The sequence below is a fragment of the Equus quagga genome, chromosome 2 (genome assembly GCF_021613505.1).
Source record: "Equus quagga isolate Etosha38 chromosome 2, UCLA_HA_Equagga_1.0, whole genome shotgun sequence".
NCBI classification, from domain to species: domain Eukaryota; kingdom Metazoa; phylum Chordata; class Mammalia; order Perissodactyla; family Equidae; genus Equus; species Equus quagga.
In genome coordinates, this window is record NC_060268.1 from 89,359,892 (window position 1) to 89,378,193 (window position 18,302).

At 40.9% G+C, this 18,302-nt stretch overlaps 1 protein-coding gene across 1 annotated transcript in view; it reads left to right on the top strand.

The window, feature by feature from the left end:
- The window catches only part of AGBL1 (AGBL carboxypeptidase 1), a 737,428-nt gene that overhangs the window by 178,039 nt on the left and 541,087 nt on the right, over positions 1 to 18,302 (top strand). The window contains exon 17 of the mRNA XM_046654855.1: positions 7,398 to 7,551. Within this exon, the coding sequence (XP_046510811.1) occupies positions 7,398 to 7,551 (154 nt within the window). The remainder of the gene's footprint in view (positions 1 to 7,397; positions 7,552 to 18,302) is intronic.

Consider the following 18,302-nt stretch of genomic DNA (forward strand, 5'->3'; position numbering starts at 1 on the left):
CAGGCTTCCTCAGCAAAAAAGAGGTGGACTGGAAGTAGTTAGCTCAGGGCTAATCTTTCTCAAGAAAAAGTAAAAGAAAAAAGAAAAAATCCACATAAAGGACCAAAAGGAAATAAATGCAAAGGCTACTGATGGGGTTGTCTTAGGATGGTTGATTATAATTATTTTTCCCTTTACTCTCTTTTCCAAATCATCAGCAATATAACTTCACTTATTTTTCATGGAAAAAGGATATTAAAATAATCTTTTCTTTCTAATCGGCAAATATGTGGGTAGACACCTAGAGACTAATCATTTCTCTCACTTCTTAAATAAGTCCGTTTAATGTAGGGAGAATGGTATTGGCAGATGGGGGCAGTTGAGAAAGCTCTTTAGAACCCGCTTACAGCACATCCTGTTGCTTTTATTTGGCTTAAAGGTGTCATTTGTTCTTCTCTAGAGATGAGAAGCCTTCGATTCTCGGATGAGTGTTTTAAGTGATGTCTGACAACTAGGGAGCACACAAATAAAACGAGCCTTCTCCTTAGGGGTGAGCTTTCTTGTGAATGAGGGGGACAGAGAGTGCAACAGTTTGGGGGCTAACAATAAGAAATGAACCATTTTGAGAGCATAGTGCTTCTCACGTTATCAGTAGCCATCAGCAGGGTAACCTGCTGAGGTCAAGTGATGTCTTTTATGGAAGTTTTAAGGGAATAGCTGATAAAGGAGAGGGGTGGAAGACTCCTGTGGAGAGGCACCCATGAGGCTGCAGGATAAGTTATCAGCCTGGTATCTTTCACGGGTCGGTAGGATTTTCTTTTAAGAAGACAGCCGCTCTGGGGGTTTCAATAATTGCCGTGAACTCATTCCCATGTTTATAGAGAAACTCACCCCCGTGGCTTCTGCAGGGCTGTAATTACAGCTGGTTGTTGGCACACGCGTTCAGAAGCCCTGCTTCTCTCATCTGTGATCCCAACAATACCCAATTAGACATGGCCTTGCTGGACCTGCGATGGGAGCATTCACCTCAAAATCGTTTTCAGGAGAACAATACAAAGCCATTTTTGCAAAAGGACATCCAACAGAAGTTTATAATTGGTTTACCTCTGGGAGTCTTCTGTTTGACTGGAGCCAGAATAATGCCCTCTGAGTAGAGGTGTTACATATTTGGAGCAGGTGGAATGGGGCAGAGATTTCATTGAGGGGTGGAGGGCTATGGTTGCGTGAATAATTACAGTTTACAGAAAATGAGCTGAAGTTCAAAGATATTAGGGAGTTGTTGAGCTGTAATTTTATTAATCATAAAAGATGTAATAATAATAATAAAGAATTAACAGAGAACTCATAGGAGAAGAAAACTTTCAAACTTCGCTTCCTCTTGCCTTTGCGGTTAGGGAGAATGTTAAGGTGACACTGTTTTGAAGGACAAGTTTCATGGGCACAATGGTACTTTTGTGGACTTTTTCTCTTGTAGTTAATTATGCTTGATGACTTTCTTAGACAAACCTCCTCAAACCTGCTTCCCATATCTGATTTATGAAATCGAGATTTTATGATTTTTTTTAAGATTTGGCATCAGACACCAAAGAGCTATGGCCTATTTGTTATTTGTAACTTTGTGACATCACTGAATGATGGCCAGTGCTTTTCTTGAGAAGGCTTTCCAGCGCCTGCCCCGCCTCTGCTGTAAGAAGTCTTGTAGCCATCATAAAATGTGAAACAGCTTTGATGTCAAAACAACAGCAACAACAAACAAACAAAATTCATAGAAACAATTCAGCAAAGACAGTGTCCCAAAGCATATCCTATAGCACTCCAGTGTCTTGAGATCTTTAGAGAAAACAATTTAACCATCATGTAAATTCACAAAACGCTGTGTGCCAGATTTTCTTCTAAGAGTTCACAATGCATATTGGTGTATAAACGCATCTGAAAGGTTCTGCTGCCATGAAAACCTTTTCATTTTCTTTAACTCCCCATGTTCCAAGTGCTTGGGCTATGAATTTCCCGCCCCTCCACCTCCCTCTCCACACTCCAGCACTTAGTAACATCCTGCAGAATACATTTGGGGCAATGCTGTAGGAAACAGTATCACTTTCCCAGTTTGGGGGCCTGGGATCTTGATAGTAATTGTGAAGCAGGGTCCCCTCAGTCTGGATTTCAATAATAAATAACATCAGGTACAGCTTTCACCTAGAAATTTACGAAAGTGATTAAAGTAATTTGTTTGTGATCACAGAGAGTGTCATCTAAATCCAGGACTATCTTATTTCTCTTAACTGAGGTGCTGGAATCTGTTTTTACCAGGCTGGCTGAGACATGGCTGACATTCTGTGGGGGACATTTCCATTCTCGTCCTGTGCCATCTCTCCTGGGACACCAGATATGCCCTTCCTCTATCAGAGCTTAATTACGCTGATTTAATATTGATTTTCTTTTTAATACATGAATTTCTTTCATGAGCTGCTTTTGGGAGGATGTTTTTCTATTCCCTAATGGTTTTATTTTTGCTGTTTATAACACCATTTTTACTTAAATCTAATTTCGGTTAATTGTCGTCAGAAAATGTGCTTTCTACAATTTCTGTTTTTTTATTGAAAATTTAGTGAATTTCTTCATAGCCCTGTATATGATTAGTTTTTGTTATAGTTCCGTGGATGTTTGAGAAGAAAAAATAAAGGATGTTTTCTGTAAAGGCACAGTTTGACATATATCTATAAAAAACAATATTGTTCAAATTTTACTCTATATCCTTATTTTTGTGTGATTGATTTACTCAAGACTGAAGTGCTGTCTGAACGTCTCCCACTCCTAGAACAATTTTTCCCTCTGCCACTTTTGCATTGTATATTTCAATCCTATGTTACTTGATTCTTAAGATTTATGAGTTTTATATGTTCGTTGTGAATTGTGCCCTTTATCAAAATAAGATTTTTAAGTCCCATTTAATGCACTTGGTCTTGAGTATGACTTTGTCATATATTACTATTGCTGTGCTTGCTTTAATTTATGTTTGCTCATCCTTTTAGTTTCAATATTTCTCTTTTAAAATATTTTACTGGAGGCAAACAAAATAGAGATGATTTAGGAGTGTTTTTCATACATATCATGGTTTTCTTTTCCTCTCTTTAAAAGTATCTGTTATATACAATAGGCAGTGGGATTTTAAAAAACTAATCTGAAAGTTTTTGTCATTTAATAAGGCTGTTTAACCTGCTTATATTTAAAACAATTTTTGGTGTTACTTCCGTCATTTTGGTTTTATGCTGTTTTCCATGCTTCATTGCTTTTCTCTCTCCCTGTCTCTTTCTGTCTCTCTCTCCGCCTCTCTCTCTTTCTTATGCAACATGGATCGATCATATTTTCTTTGATATTTTTCCTCAGTGTTCCTAATTCTGCTAGTGTTTCCCTTTTAGTTCTTGCAAAAGCATATTTGAAACTCTATTTCCCCATCAATAATAACAGCTAAAATTGAATGATTCTCATGTGCCAGGCACTTTTCATGTACAGTATATGGCAAAATTATAGCAACCATTGAATGAGGTAGGTAATGCTATTTTTATGTATGCTTTAAAGATGAGAAAACTGAGTCACAAAGAGGTTAAGTACGGAATTTACATCATGTTTCCAGAATCCACAGCCAAATTTGAACCCAGGCAATTTGACTCAAGTGCTTGCCTCTTTGTCGTCTTGCTATACTGCCTTTCCATTTTCAAGAATTAAGTAATATTTCTAAGTCCATTTAAACTGAAAAAAATATTTTCTTACTTTATTCCTCCCTTACATATCTCTTTTTAATTTCGTTTTAGAACTAGATGATGACATTAAAATTTGATAATATGTATTTTATCCCTAGAGAATTATTTTTTACATTTACATTATGTAGTAACCATGTTTTCAGTAGTCATTTAGACTTAAACCTTGTTTAACTGTACTGTCCTTTTATATTGTTCTTTAGTTGGATTTTTGGGCAGTGAAGTATGTCTTCAAGTTATTATTTTCAATAAAGATAAGGTTATATGTTTTCTGAGCTCTTGCATATCTGAGCGTGTAAGCTACATTTGCTCATGACCAAAAACTTGTCTGGTTATAGGTTTACTGGATTATAATCCTTTCTACTTTCAAACTCTCAGCAGTATTCCATTTCTTCTGGCATCCAGTATTGTAGAAGGAAGTATGACCCAAGAATGATTCTTTGCGTATACATATGTGTACATGTACAGGTTTATGTATACACACACACTCACACTTTTTAAAAATAGCCTTAATTGTAGGGTGTGACCCCCATTCTGCTCAATAAGGAGCAGTGCTGTTGGGTTTAGATTGGCAGTCAATCACACAAGATTAGTCTTTACACAACCAAATTTACGCATCCTTGAGAAAGGATACACGGCAAGTAACAACACAGCATCCGTGGAAGGGGCTTACGAAGGTCTTGAGGCTCCCAGGCACAGCTTCCTTTGTCCTCGTCCCTCTTCACTGGGGAAGTATGTGGTCATGAGTGATGAAGCTGAGTGGGCAAGGACCGTCTCAGCCTGGGAAAGCCATCAGCCCTGGGGTTTCTTCAGCTTTCATACTTGGCTAGCTATGTAAGCCCTTTGGTTGTGTGTGTACAATTAGTTAGCCACCTTGTCTCCTCAGGGGAAGGAGACTCCCACCCGATTTCCAGTTCAGGCGCATCTCCTCAATGCCTCGTACTTATCACTCAGTGAACAATCCCAAGAATGAAGTACAAAGGTTTGGTCAGATACACGGGCCTCAGCCGAATTCTCATTTATTTTGAATCTGAGTTTATTTCTTACCTTGGTGTGGAGGGCAGAAAAATGGCCCCCAAAGATGTTCACATCATAATCTCTGGAACCTGAGAAGATGCTGCTTTACATGGCACAGGGACTCTGCCGATATGATCCAGTTAAGGATCTTGAGTTGGGGAGATTATTCTAGATTGTCAAGTTGGGTCCAATGTAATGGTAAGGGTCCTTATAAGTGAAAGAATGAAACAGAAGAGTCAGAGCCAGAGAAGGAAATGTGACCATGGAAGTAGAGGCGGGAGTGATATGATTGCTTGCTTTGAAGGTGGAAGATGGCACCAGGAGACAAGGAGTGCAGGTGACCTCTAAAAGCTGGAAAAGGCAAGGAAACGAGTTATCTTTTGGAGCCTCCAGAAGGAATATGATCCTGCGAATACCTTGATTTTTGCCCAGTAAGACTCATTTTGGACTTTCGACCTCCAGAACTGTAAGATAATAAATTTGTGTTGCCTTAACCCACTAAATTTGTAGCATTTTGTTACAACAGCAATAGAAAAATAATACACGACAAAAGAGAATGTGACAAGAGTCTTCATAGTGTCTCAAAGAGGGAAGGGCAAAGCTGGGATATTTATTGAGACTTTAAGGTCTTGTTCAAAGGCAGGTATATTAATGTGGGGGCTTGATTAGCATTGGGTAAGGATCATGATATAATGGTTTAATATTCGTGGGCGCTGTAAGGCAAGAATCTAGAGGAGAGGGGTTAAAGGGATTTGATCAAAGAGCCAGTTGATGCTTTCTGTTGAATAGTTCATGAAGTGTTTCTGGAATGAGCAATAACTTTATTTATAATTTTTATTTTTCTGGGCAAGAGTTGCCTATAATAGTAAATTTATGTTGTTGCAGACAGGGAATAATAAAGTTATGTTAATGTAGGCAGTTGACTGTGTTGGGGTAGATGATTAGGGGTCTCAATTGTAAAGAGGATATGACTCAAGGTTAAATTTTCAGGTATCCCTGAGGCTAGAGGAGAGGCCACAGAATCATTTGTAATCTTTTCTTTCCTTGGAACTTGTTTTTTTCCTTACAACTCAAATGTTTCAGTAGAGTACAGGTAGATTTTGGTCTATTTCTACCCAAATGCTGGGATTTTTACTTAGTCTAGGAAATTCTTTTTCTTGTTTCCTGGTGTATTTGTTTTCTATTGCTGCTGTAACAAGTTATCACAAACTCAGTGGCTTAACCAATAAAAGCTTTTCGTCTTACAGCTCTTTAAAAGTTTGACATGGGTCTCACTGGGCAGAAATCAAGGTGTTGGGGCTGAGTTCTTTCTGGAGTCTCTTGAAGGCATCTCTTCCAACTTTGCTGGAACCTGCATTCCTTGGCTTTTGGCCCTCTTCCTCCATCTTCAAAGCCAGCAATGGCAGGCTGAGTCCTTCTCATGTTGCCATCTCTCTGGTTCTCTGCTGTTGGGAAAAGTTCTCTGCTTTTAAGCGCTTGTGATTAGATTGGCCCAAACTATATAATGCAAGATAATCTCCCCATCTCAAGTAGACCTTAATCTTAAACCTTTATGCAAAGTCCTGTAAGGTAACATATTTACAGGTTCTGAAGATCAGGGCATGGATACCTTTGGGGGAGCCATTATTCTGCCTACTATTTCTATAGCAAATCCTTTTCACATGTAAACACTGCCTCTACCTTTTGAGGGCACTACTCCCCTTTTCATAATATATTTTATGACTATTTTATAAATATATTCATAGGATTCATGTTTGTTTGTTTCATTTATCTAGCAGACTTGTTATTTGTCAAAGAACAAGCTGGGCAGTTTCTCCTTAGCCCTGTTAATACCTAGTTGATTGCATTGAAAGCTTTAGATCTTCAGCTGGAAGGATAATTTTGGGGCACTGATGTTCTCGTGTTGGAGAGGGGCAGCTTCTGTCTCTCTGGTTACTGAGGTCAGCGTGTCACCCTTGTCAGGGTATGAAGTGAGGGTGGGATGGAATCTCTGAACCTCTTTATGACCCATCTCACTGTTTGAGTTATCAAAATATCTTCAGAGGTCTTAAAGATTGTCGACCAAGAGTCCTAGTTTCAATGGTTACCCCATTTTTGTATCTTTCTGTGTTTTAAACGAGTGTTAAATGGCAAGGTAGGGTAGGAAAAGTCGATTGCTACTAGTTAGTTGTTCTCTTTGCTTAGAGTTCACCCTGGATCAATTGCTTTCCATTTTCCTTCCATATGCTTACAAGTCTCCTGACATTGCTTGGTCCTAATGTGCTATGTGTTACTGAAGCTCTCTGTCTCGTGTTTCTGAGCACCCTGGGTATGCCCTCTCTTCCTGGTAGCCACATTGTTTGTATGCTACAGTGATGGGAAGGATGCTGTATGCCCCTCCCTCTTGCTTGCAGTGCAAGTATAAAACAGATATTCTACTATGCAGACATGTGGGAATGATGCTTACTGTTCAGCTTTATTGAACTTCTCCTAGATGGTAGGAAGAACCTCCTTTATAATCACTTACTGCCCAATATTGCGTAGATTAGCTTAGCTAAATACTTCTATGCTACATAGAGTCACATGAATATAAGCTTTGTTGCTGTTTTCTGTTGCTTATTATCAAAAACATTAATAATATACACTTCTGCTTCATCTCTGCTCCAGACTCACCTTGACATCCTGGAAAAAAGCGTGAACCCCAAGCAGGTCTACTTCCGGCAAGAGGTTCTGTGCCAGACGCTAGGAGGGAATTCGTGTCCATTGGTGACCATCACGGCCATGCCTGAGTCTAAGAGTGCTGATCATGTAGAGCAGTTCCGTGAGTAAAACGAGGAGCCTCTTTTCTGAAGATCTGGTGGCGAGGGGGTGTTCTCACTGTGTTGTTGGAAGCACTCTGTTGCTTTGAGATCAGAAGCTCCACAAAGAGTTGGGGACTGGTCTATCTTTATAGAAAGACACCCCCAACTCTTCTTGGTGTGAGACAAAGGGTAAATACTAGTGTTGCTCTGTTGTTAAAGGGAGAAAAAATAAATTGCAAACCATCAGGGAGGTGAAAGACTCGTTGGGATTGAGAGCAGTTTACTAATGACAGTCACTTCCTCTCCTAAAACAAAACCAGGGCTCTGAATCACACTTCCAGCCTCTAACCCAGGGACTATTCTCGCCGTGCTTACTTCCATTATCCGACTCCCACAGTCAGTAAAGGTTTGTAGAGGAAGGAAGTTGAGTTTTGGAGCCCCGGCTGAAGAATCCCCTTGATAACCTGAAGACCTTTCCAATCTGAAGGACTGATGGTGTGGAGGAGGTTCTAGTCAAGAACCAGAAAATCACACCAACACACACACAGGCACACACACACACAAGCCGTTTGAATGTTAGAGCCTGAGCACAGATGTGACTTACCTGTAATCAACCAGCTTTTGAAGTTGGCTTCTGATGTAATTTTAGACCTTAGGTAGGCGAGAAAAACCAAACAGAAGGAGGAATGCTCTGCAATACAGAAAAGTTTGGGAGATGAAAGAAGAGACTGGGGAATAAAAATCCAGCTCATTCCTCCGCAGAAGATGCAGCCTTATCTGATGAAGTGCTAACTGGGTTCAGGTGACTCTTGGTGGATGCGAAATGTGATTTCTCACACCCCATCAGCATCTGACAATGGATGCTTAACAGCCTGGCTAATCAACAGCTGATGATCCCATCTGAATGAATGAGGCGCTAAAATGCTTTAATGAATAATAAGGGATTTTCCAAAAATTCTCTTATGAGTTTTATGCGTTTAAGAGCAATTTCTGTAACAGTCACGGAGTCCTGCACTCACAGATGAGCAGTTCTTGGAAGGCGGAGACAGTAATCCTTCCAGTGCAATGTTCACTGAACAATTATTTATTTAAGAAAGTGGCTCTGTGTAAGTCTGTGTTTTGCAGGTGCACTTTCTAAATAGGAGCTGAGCAGAACCCGATGCATAATTACGGCATGGAGCTGCCTTGGCTGTTGCGTTTTTGTTTATGCTAACATTGATGCTTTTATTGATGTTGTAACTACTGAGATCATTCTTCCTTTAAGGAGAAGACTTGAAACATGGTAAAGGCCCCTACGCAATTTGGCACTTGGAATAGTTGAGTTAACGAAAAGAGAGAAAAGATCTCCTAGCACACCCTTCTATGAATCACAGGAGGCTGGTTTCTGCTTGCTCTGTAAGATTAGTAATACTAAATGTACGCTCTCATGTAGCATTACTGTTTCCTCTCTTCAATGTGTGCTAATATGTCAGCTGTTGTCCATCTCAAGAGGTGTCCTGGGCGGGCATGGAGAGGGCCCATATATTGGTGAGATGAACGCTGTTTATTTTCTTTTTGGCATAATAAACTTGCAAGTGATGGTCATTGAGCTGAATCCTGAGGAAACCAGGGCTCTGCCCTAGGAGAAGGGACTATTTAGGGTCATCTTCATAAGTGTGCCAACTGTACAGCATGCAGATCCCACGCTTAGAAGGGCCTTGCGCTTTGGTTAATGCTCTTCTGTCACCATCTTGAAATTCTTTTTTATTTTTTTTGAGGAAGACTAGCCCTGAGCTAACTACTGCCAGTCCTCCTCTTTTTGCTGAGGAAGCCTGGCCCTGAGCTAACATCCCTGCCCATCTTCCTCTGCTTTATATGTGGGATGCCTACCACAGCATGGAGTTTGCCAAGCGGTGCCATGTCTGCTCCCGGGATCCGAACAGGTGAACACTGGGCCGCTGAGAAGCGGAACGTGTGAACTTAACTGCTGCGCCACCAGGCCGGCCCCTTGAAATTCTTGAAAAGGTTTCGAACAAGGGACCCTGTATTTTCATTTTGCAACGTGCCCGGCAAATTGCATAGCTGGTCCTGGGACTAATCTAAGGTCATAGAGCTAAAAAGCGACACAGGCTAGCACCCTTCCCAAGATACCCTCCTCTATTTCCAAGTCATGCAAGAAGAGTTCCAACCTATTTCACCTTCACACTGAAACTCTTACTTGTATGGATTATGTAGCTGATTGGCATCTTTCATAATGGGGGTTGAATTTAAGACTCTCCATTTTACAGATGAGGGAAGTAGGGCTCAGGAAGTTAAATACTACGGTCCATGGTGGTGCCGATTTCTGATTTTGTTACTCTATTCCAGAGTCCATACACACAACAAATGTGCAACAGACACGTCAGAACAGGTGTTCAGTCTCACCATTCAGGCTCCACTCCATGAGCCAGAGCTTTCCCTCCTCTCTGTCCTATGTCCTCACATTATTAGAAGCTAGCTTCGCTGCTAAAGCAACTCACCCTAAATTGACCACAAATAAATGTATTACCGTCTTCCTGCTCACAATGAATTTTATTTTCCTTTTCTAAGGCAATGGAAGCATTTTCATGGTGGATGTTTCAGACATTGTGGCAAGAAGGAAGGGGGAGAGGAGATTCATACCCTTCAGATTCCAGCACAGAGCTGAGATTGCATGGCCTGGGCCGCAGTGCTGGGAGCATAATCTCAGACGGGTGACAGCATAAAAAATTTGCGCTGCAGGTTGCAATACACATATACGTAAACACATGCCATTGCTGTGTTTCTAAAAGAAAAAAACCCAAAACATAGCACAATACAGACACCATCTAATCTCCAAAATGCAATTAACCAGGGCTGTAAATCAGAAATAAAACCATTTAACTTCCTTTAAACCACAAAATGTGATGCATTGTTTTAGGAGGAAAAAATAGCAAATGAGCCAGCAGCCCAAGACTCTCCTTCTCCAGACCTCCCTCCAGGTGGGCTTCGATGTCTTACCTGTTTCCTCCCTCCCAAGGACTAGGAGGGAGGGTGTGCAGTTGTATTTAGCTGTGATTTGGCTCGTTTCTGGGTCAGTGGCTGCCACTTACCTCTCAAAGGGAGGTATTTGTGCACTGAAAGACTTTCTTTCCACTGTGTAGGATTATCACTTCAGTCATATTTTAGAAACCCAAGAAATAAGAGAATGGCTATGGGGCGTAGGGAGAAGGCCCCGCTCGAGACCAGTTCCCCTGGTGGTCTGGCCCAAAGTCTTGGACCTGGAGATTATTCAGGACAATTTATTGATTGCTTTTAGTCCTTCCCAGGGTCTGGGCTCCAGAGAGTCTCCTAGAAGGCTTAATTTGGTTTGATTTATTTTTCAAAAGCATTTTTTTAATAAAAACGATATATTCTTGCAAGCATTTAGCCTTACTTTCTTGATAAATATCTTTTCAGTTCAGTAGACGCCAGATTTACCTGGTGTGTATTTTATCGCTATCTGGAGAATTGGGGACAGGGGCCTTCTCATAATGCTCCCAAGAGAGAAGACTTGCTACTTTACAAACCTTGAGATGTGGGCCCTCAGAGCCGAGATGCTGCCGGATCTCCAAAAGCAAAGTCACTCTCTGCCCTTTTCAGTGGGACAGTGAACAGGGAAGTTGTCTGAGAAACTGTCACTGAAGCTGTTATGGAAGAGACAGGCTTGAGGAGAAATCGGTGATGAAAGGAGCTGTTACAAAAGGATAAACAGCTCATTCTAGCCTCAGAGACTCTTAGTGGATGAGGCATTGGGGAACCGGAAAGTCCAGGCTCTTCCTACCTGGGAGGATTCTGGATGTCAAAGGAGCCCTGGATGTTTGGGGTTTGTAGAGCAGAGAGTGAGTGAGGAGGAGTGAGCAGGATTCAAGAGAGTGGGACAAAGGCCCCAAGAGGATGGAACTGAAGGGATCAGAGGAGCAGGTCTGGGGATAGGTTTGGTAGGCAAGATCAATCCAGGAAATTGTTTCTAGTGCTTTCTGAGACTAGTCGCCATTGGTTAATGGTGTTCTGGCGTAATTATACTCAGCCTCATTAAATCCTTTAACACATTATATGTTAATAGGTACTTTGATTAGCAGATCCTTTGAATATGCAACTTCCAGGAAGAGAGTTGAAAAGTTGTATTTTCTTTAGTTTGTGTACGCTTCAGGAACAGGGGCGTGTGTGTGTGTGTGTGTGGGTGTGCGTGTGTGGTGTCTGCTTTCTGCTTGCAGAAGTGCTGCCTCTCCTGTCACAAGCCTTCGATACTTGTCATTATCTCTGTCTTGCAAATGGCGAAGTTAAGGCTCACCTAAGGTAAATAACCAGCCCAAGGCCACCAGAGTAGTAAGTTGTGCTCAAGGAGGAGCGCCCAGGTCTCTGTCCCACAGTCCGGGATATCGTCCTCCTTTAGGCTCTGTCGTCACTGGGAAAGTCCCCAGAAATGCACGCGATCCAAACACGCTGCTTATTCAAGACCACCATCGTTTTGTTAACTTTTCCATTTTCTCCACACTTTCCCCATAACCTCATATTCCCAGTTACCATTGCAGCCCAGAGAAAGTTGGTTTTTGGTTTAGGGAGCTACATCTCTATGACAGATGCTTCATTTTTCTCAGGAGCTTTATTGCCAAATTTTCCCGCTTTGGACACCTATATGTTCAGACCCTATAGCAATGTTGTCTCAACTATCAAGAGCTGCCTGAGAAGAGGAACTAATGTGTGGGAATTTTCTGAGAGAAAATGTCATTCTCCTATTAAAAACTCTCATTCCCCAAGTGAATAGTCACTGACTGACTCACTGACTGGTGAGAAGTCAGAAACAACAAAGGAGGCTGGGAGGAGATGGACCTGCTGTTTTTGCAGTCAGACACACCTCCACCCTGCATTTATTAGAACCTCAAAAAGCAAAGTGTAACCTTTAGATGTCTCTGGAGGTGAGACAATCTCGCTCCACGGCCAGTTTCCTCTGGCTCATACACTCTTCTTTCCAGGGGGCCTGAGAGAGGGGAAGCAAGAGGCTGCATTTACAGTTGTTAAAGAGTACCTTTCTCTTTTTCTTTCTCTTAAAAATATTCTTACAAAAGCAGTGTTCTATTCAGCCTGCCATTATGCTAAAAGCTTTTCCTTGGAAGACAATAGCTGTTCTCAGAAAAAAGATTTACACGGGGTCCCGAAGGTGTAATGAGCTACCACACGGCACCTGTGTCGGGTTGGGAGTTGTCACTTGTAAGTGGTTTTAAATTAGAACGGAGTGGAAAAATACACAGTTACAGAATCCCCCTTTTGGCTTCTTTGTAAATCATTTTCCATCCTCGTTGGCCTTTGTCTCTTTCTGAGACACCTGATCAGGTATGAAGAACAGAGCTTCCCACTGGGGAGAGCTAGAAGTGACAACAGTGGTCCAAGGAAAACAGAGACCCAGGTGAAGTGAAAACCTCTCACTTCCGGAAATTTCTGGATTTTTTTTTTTTTTTTTTTTGCATGTGATGCATGAGGCATGTGGGGCCAGGTATTACTAAGGGATCCCTCAATTTTAGAGCTGAAAAATCCATAAAGGCTACTGAGTCTGGATTTCTCAGTTGCTAGTGAGGGACTGAAGCTCCCGGGCATGAACTCACCCCTCTCGGTAACCTAGCTGGTTGATGGCCGAGCTGGCTTAGACCTCAGACCTCTTGTCTCCCCGTTAAATCATCTTTTCCTTTTCTCTAAAGCACTGCTTCTGACAAAGCTTAGAACTGAAAAACTGAACTCCAAGAACACAAAGACTTCTCTCCATGGAAATTTTTGTTTTTTAAAGATTTTATTTTTTTCCTTTTTCTCCCCAAAGCCCCCCGGTACATAGTTGTATATTCTTCGTTGTGGGTTCTTCTAGTTGTGGCATGTGGGACGCTGCCTCAGCGTGGTTTGATGAGCAGTGCCATGTCCGCGCCCAGGATTCGAACCAACGAAACACTGGGCCGCCTGCAGCGGAGTGCGCGAACTTAACCACAGAGCCATGGGGCCAGCCCCTCTCCATGGAAATTTTTAATAAAAGGAGTTAGAATTAGAGAAACTGAACTGTGCCATTTTCTTGCCTTGGGGTTTCCATGTCTTCGGGCAACCAGGGCTAGGAACTGTGGTAGATATTAGGAATATAAAGATAAATATTATTTAATCCTTGTCATTGAGGCATTCACAATCTACAGGGACTCTGTGTGTGTGTGTGTGTGTGTGTGAAAGTCGTGTAAACAGTCATGACGGTATAGCAAGTTCTCCCGGAACAGTGGGATAAAAAAGGTTCAGTGGAAGCACAGAGAAGAAACTATTTATCTGCATGGTCCCACCAAAGGGGGACTTATACCCATAAGGGAGAGCTGTATAAATCCCACGCACAGAGTGGTCACAGCTTTGCTTTCAAAGAAACCACAGAGGGGAATGCAAGAATCATTTGAAGAACAATTTGGATCCTTCTTGAGAAGACATGAAAGGGAGAGTATGTAAAAAAACATCCAAACCATCTTAAATTTGTTTTTCCTCTTTCTTACTGTCATTAATCTGCACATATGTAAATAGTGGTTCACAGTAATCTGACTTTCTTTCAATACAAACCTTCAAAACTCTGTGACATTTAGGCCAGTTGAATATTTCCTTTCTGCTTCCCATTTTTGGTCTGTTCACTCCAGGAAAAAGAAGGCCAAGAATCCTTCTTCTTTCCAAGGTTGGTTGGAGAGTGTGGGAAAGATCGTAAAATCTGGAGTTGAAAAGCTTTGCTTATACCCTGTCATGTGGGTATTGTACAAAGTTTTTAGATAATATCATTTGGTCCTCATAGTTTCCTTGTGAGTTGAGGAAGAAAATAATTGTTATACTCATTTTGTAACGGTAACACTAAGATTCAGTGCAAATGCCATTTGATCTGTATCTTGAAGCCAGAATGCTACATGTGGAGAAATGGGGCAGTGTGTCTTCAAGTAGAAAAACAGCATTTGCAGAGGCAGAGAGGCCTGGACATGTCGCTATGAAAATCTCAGGGTGTCAGGACCACAGGATGGTGGATTGATTATGGGGCTAGAAGATAAGTTGGGAAAGGTAAGTTGGGCTGAGTGGTGAAGGACCTTATTTTTCGTGCTGGTAAGTTTCTCCCGAAGGCAATGATCGGCTAATAAGATATTATTCAAAGCAGGGAAATGACAAGGTTGGATTTTATTTTGGAGGAAAATTTTGTGGCAGTGATGTGGAAGGAAGTCTAGAATGAGAATGTTGGGCCTATGGAGGCCAGCATGGAGGATTTCTTATGCATTTAGTCCCTAGATTCAGACTCCTTGGGGTTCTAATCTTGGCTCTGCTATTTATCAGCTTTATGACCCTGGAAAAGATTCTTAAACACTCTGTGCCTTGGTTCCTCCATTGATCAACCATGGATAATAATAGTACCTCCTCTATGGGGCAATCTGAAGATTGTAGAGGGCTTGGAACAGTGCCTGGCACAGAGTGACTATTCAAGAAAGAATAGCAATTGTCAGTCATCTATATGGATGATGAAATCCTCAAGGAAGATAAGTCTATGGAAATGGAAGGGAAGGGCCTAGATTTAGGAGAGAATTCTAAGTTAGAAGTGAGAGGTCATGGTGATTGATGGGGAGTAGGGATAAAGGGTAAGGAGTTGAAATATTTCTACTAATGCCAACAAAGGGATACGTGAAAGAGTAAGACTGTTGTGGAGGGAAAATGAGTTCAGTTTTGGAAAGATGCATTTTCAGAGGCCTGCAAATTATGTAAGAACTTAGTCTAAACACAATTATAAAGACAATACGCTATAAAATATAATCTATTTCAGAGGGAAATAAAACAAATTTTGCACTTCCCTGAATAATTTTCTCAATTAGCAAGGATACTAAAAGTTGACTATATGTGGTTACTGTAGCAGAAACATGTAATATATTTCATCAGAACCAATCCCAGAACATTCTATCCTATAAATATGATCATGAGATATAACAATTTATGTCTTTTTATTTTTAAAGCTGAATTTGCATAGCATCTTTTTTATTTCAATAGAAAACTCTTCATAGGAGTTCTGGGTTTTTTTTTGCAAATTTCTGAAACTTTTGCTTTGAAGCAAAATTTTGCTTTGAATTTTTTTTTCCAGTTGTACATTATTGTTTGTCACACACCATATAAGTGTGCCCCTTCACCCCTTGTGCCCGCCCTCCACCCCCTTCCCCTGGTAACCACTAATTTATTCTCTTTGTCTGTAAGTTTGTTTATATTCCACATATGAGTGAAATCATATGGTGTTTGTCTTTCTCTGTCTGGCTTATTTCACTTAGCATGATGCCTTGAAGGTTCATCCATGTGGTTGCGAATGGGACAATTTTGTCTTTTTTATGGCTGAGTAGTATTCCATTGTATATATATGCCACATCATCTTTATCCAATCATCTGTCGATGGGCACTTGGGTTGCTTCCACATCTTGGCTATTGTGAATAATGCTGCAATGAACATAGGGTGCATAAGTCTCTTTAATTGTTGATTTCCAGGTCTTTGGGTAAATACCCAGTAGTGAAATAGCTGGGTCATACGGTATTTCTATTTTTAATTTTTTGAGGAATCTCTGTACTGTTTTCCATAGTGACTGTACCAGTTTGCATTCCCACCCGTGGTGGATGAGGGTTCCCTTTTCTCCACATCCTGTCCAACATTTGCTATTATTTGTCTTGGTGATTATGGCCATTCTAACGGGGTGTAAGATGGTATCTAAGTGTAGTTTTGATTTGCATTTCCCTGATGATTAGTGATGTTGAGCATCTTTTCATGTGTCTATTTGCCAGCTGTGTATCTTCTTTGGAAAAATGTCTGTTCGTATCTTCTGCCCACTTTTTGATTGAGTTGTTTGGTTTTTTTGTAGTTCATTTGTGTGAGCTCTTTATATAACAATTTATACGTGTTAAGGTAATTAACTGATTGTAGAGTGTTTACATATGATTAATTGTTCCATACAACAGCTCTGTGAGGTAAAGAGAATTACATTTATTATCTCCATTTTTAGATGATGAAATTGAGGCCCTGAGAAAGTCATATAATTAGTAAGAGCTAGAACTCAGATTTATCCCAAAACTGTGTCTGAATTTAAGATTCTTGACTCCAACCTCTGCACTCCACTACCTCTGCTGTGTGATAATGAGAGAAAATCCTTTAGTTTCAAGATACAATTCCTTATATGTAAAAATAATTGCTTATACTGCTAGTATTATGTTCCAAGCTTCTCCAATGTGTGAGTATATATGTGGTCATATTAGCATTCGTGACCCTTGTAAGTAAAATCTGAATTTTACTGCCTCTACAAGACCCTATATGACTTTCCTACCTGGGTCTTACCTTTGTCACTCAATACCCTTCAACCACACTAATCTCTTTCTATTCCTTGAACCCAGCAACCTAACTACCTCCCGATGGGCCTCTGCATTTTGCTGTTCATTCTGAGTGGAACACTTTTCCTCCATAGCTTGGCATGATTGATTTCTTGTCATATGTTATCCTAGCTCAGGTCAAAGAAGCCTTCTTTGGAGGCTCCAAGGAAGCCTAACGTTCCCGCACCCAGAGCCTGTTTATCACGTGACCTTGTTCTATTTTCTTCATAGGCAGGATCATTGAGCTCCATGAGACCACAGGCTGTGTGCTGTATTTCTCACTATGTATCTCTAGGAACTAACGGTCTCTGCACAAAACAGATGCACGCTAAATATTTTTGGACAAATAAGTGAAATCCTTGATGTATTCTTGTTCCCACCCCTAATGCAGGGCCTTCAACTCCTCTTGAAAAGTTACTTGTTTCCCAGTAGTTTTTGGGAGACCCAAGGGTAGCCCTAAATGTGCTAATATAACAGACATTGGCTACAGTCACCCCTAATGGGCCACTCCATCCTTCCCTGATTCTTGGGCTTCTCTTGCTAGTTGTCTGCTGTCCTTGTAGCTACTAAAAGGACTTTTGCGATGTCTTTGCTGGACTTTCAGAGAGTTGCTGGATTCCATGTAAGGATGAAGGGATTAGCACTTTCCCAAACTCTATGCCACACCTCAACATTGCTTGGCATCAGTCTCCCCATGTTTCTTGTGAAAACAGCTCCTTGTTCACAAGGTGGGCCTAGACCAGACGGCTGCCCATGCCTCTGTTATCCAGATGTTTTTCTCTCTCAGGGTGCCTGCATCTAAGACACAAAAACCTAACTCAAACTCCACATTTGTCTTCTGGCCCCAAATGTGAAGGTTCCCATACCAATCGACACATGCTTGGAAGGGTGGGTCATCACCAGCCTACCATTTCCAACAATAGCCCAACTCAGACTACCAGGCTGGGCTAACCAGATGGTTCTGGGATTCATATATTTCACGGAAGCCTCACAACAAGACCATGAGTTTGTTATTAAAATTCCCATTAAAATATATTGTGTTTGTATAATAAAACAATATAATTTATTGCTTATGGATACTTATGTGCATAGCAAAATATAAAACCACGCTGAGAAAAGATAACACCAGATTCAAGATAGCGATTCCATCTGAGGATGGAGGGAGCAGAAAGGGAAGGGGAAATGGGTCTTAAATCTGTTAGGGAGTTTGTATTTCTTAAAGAAAAAGAGTTCTAAACGTTAACTTTTAAATCTGGATGAGTAGGTACATAGGTGTCTGTCATATTATTTTCTGAGTGTCTCCAACTATATTTATATTTCATATTTAAAATTTCAAAATTAAAAATGCCATGTCATCCTTGTTCTAAAAAATTGATAAACT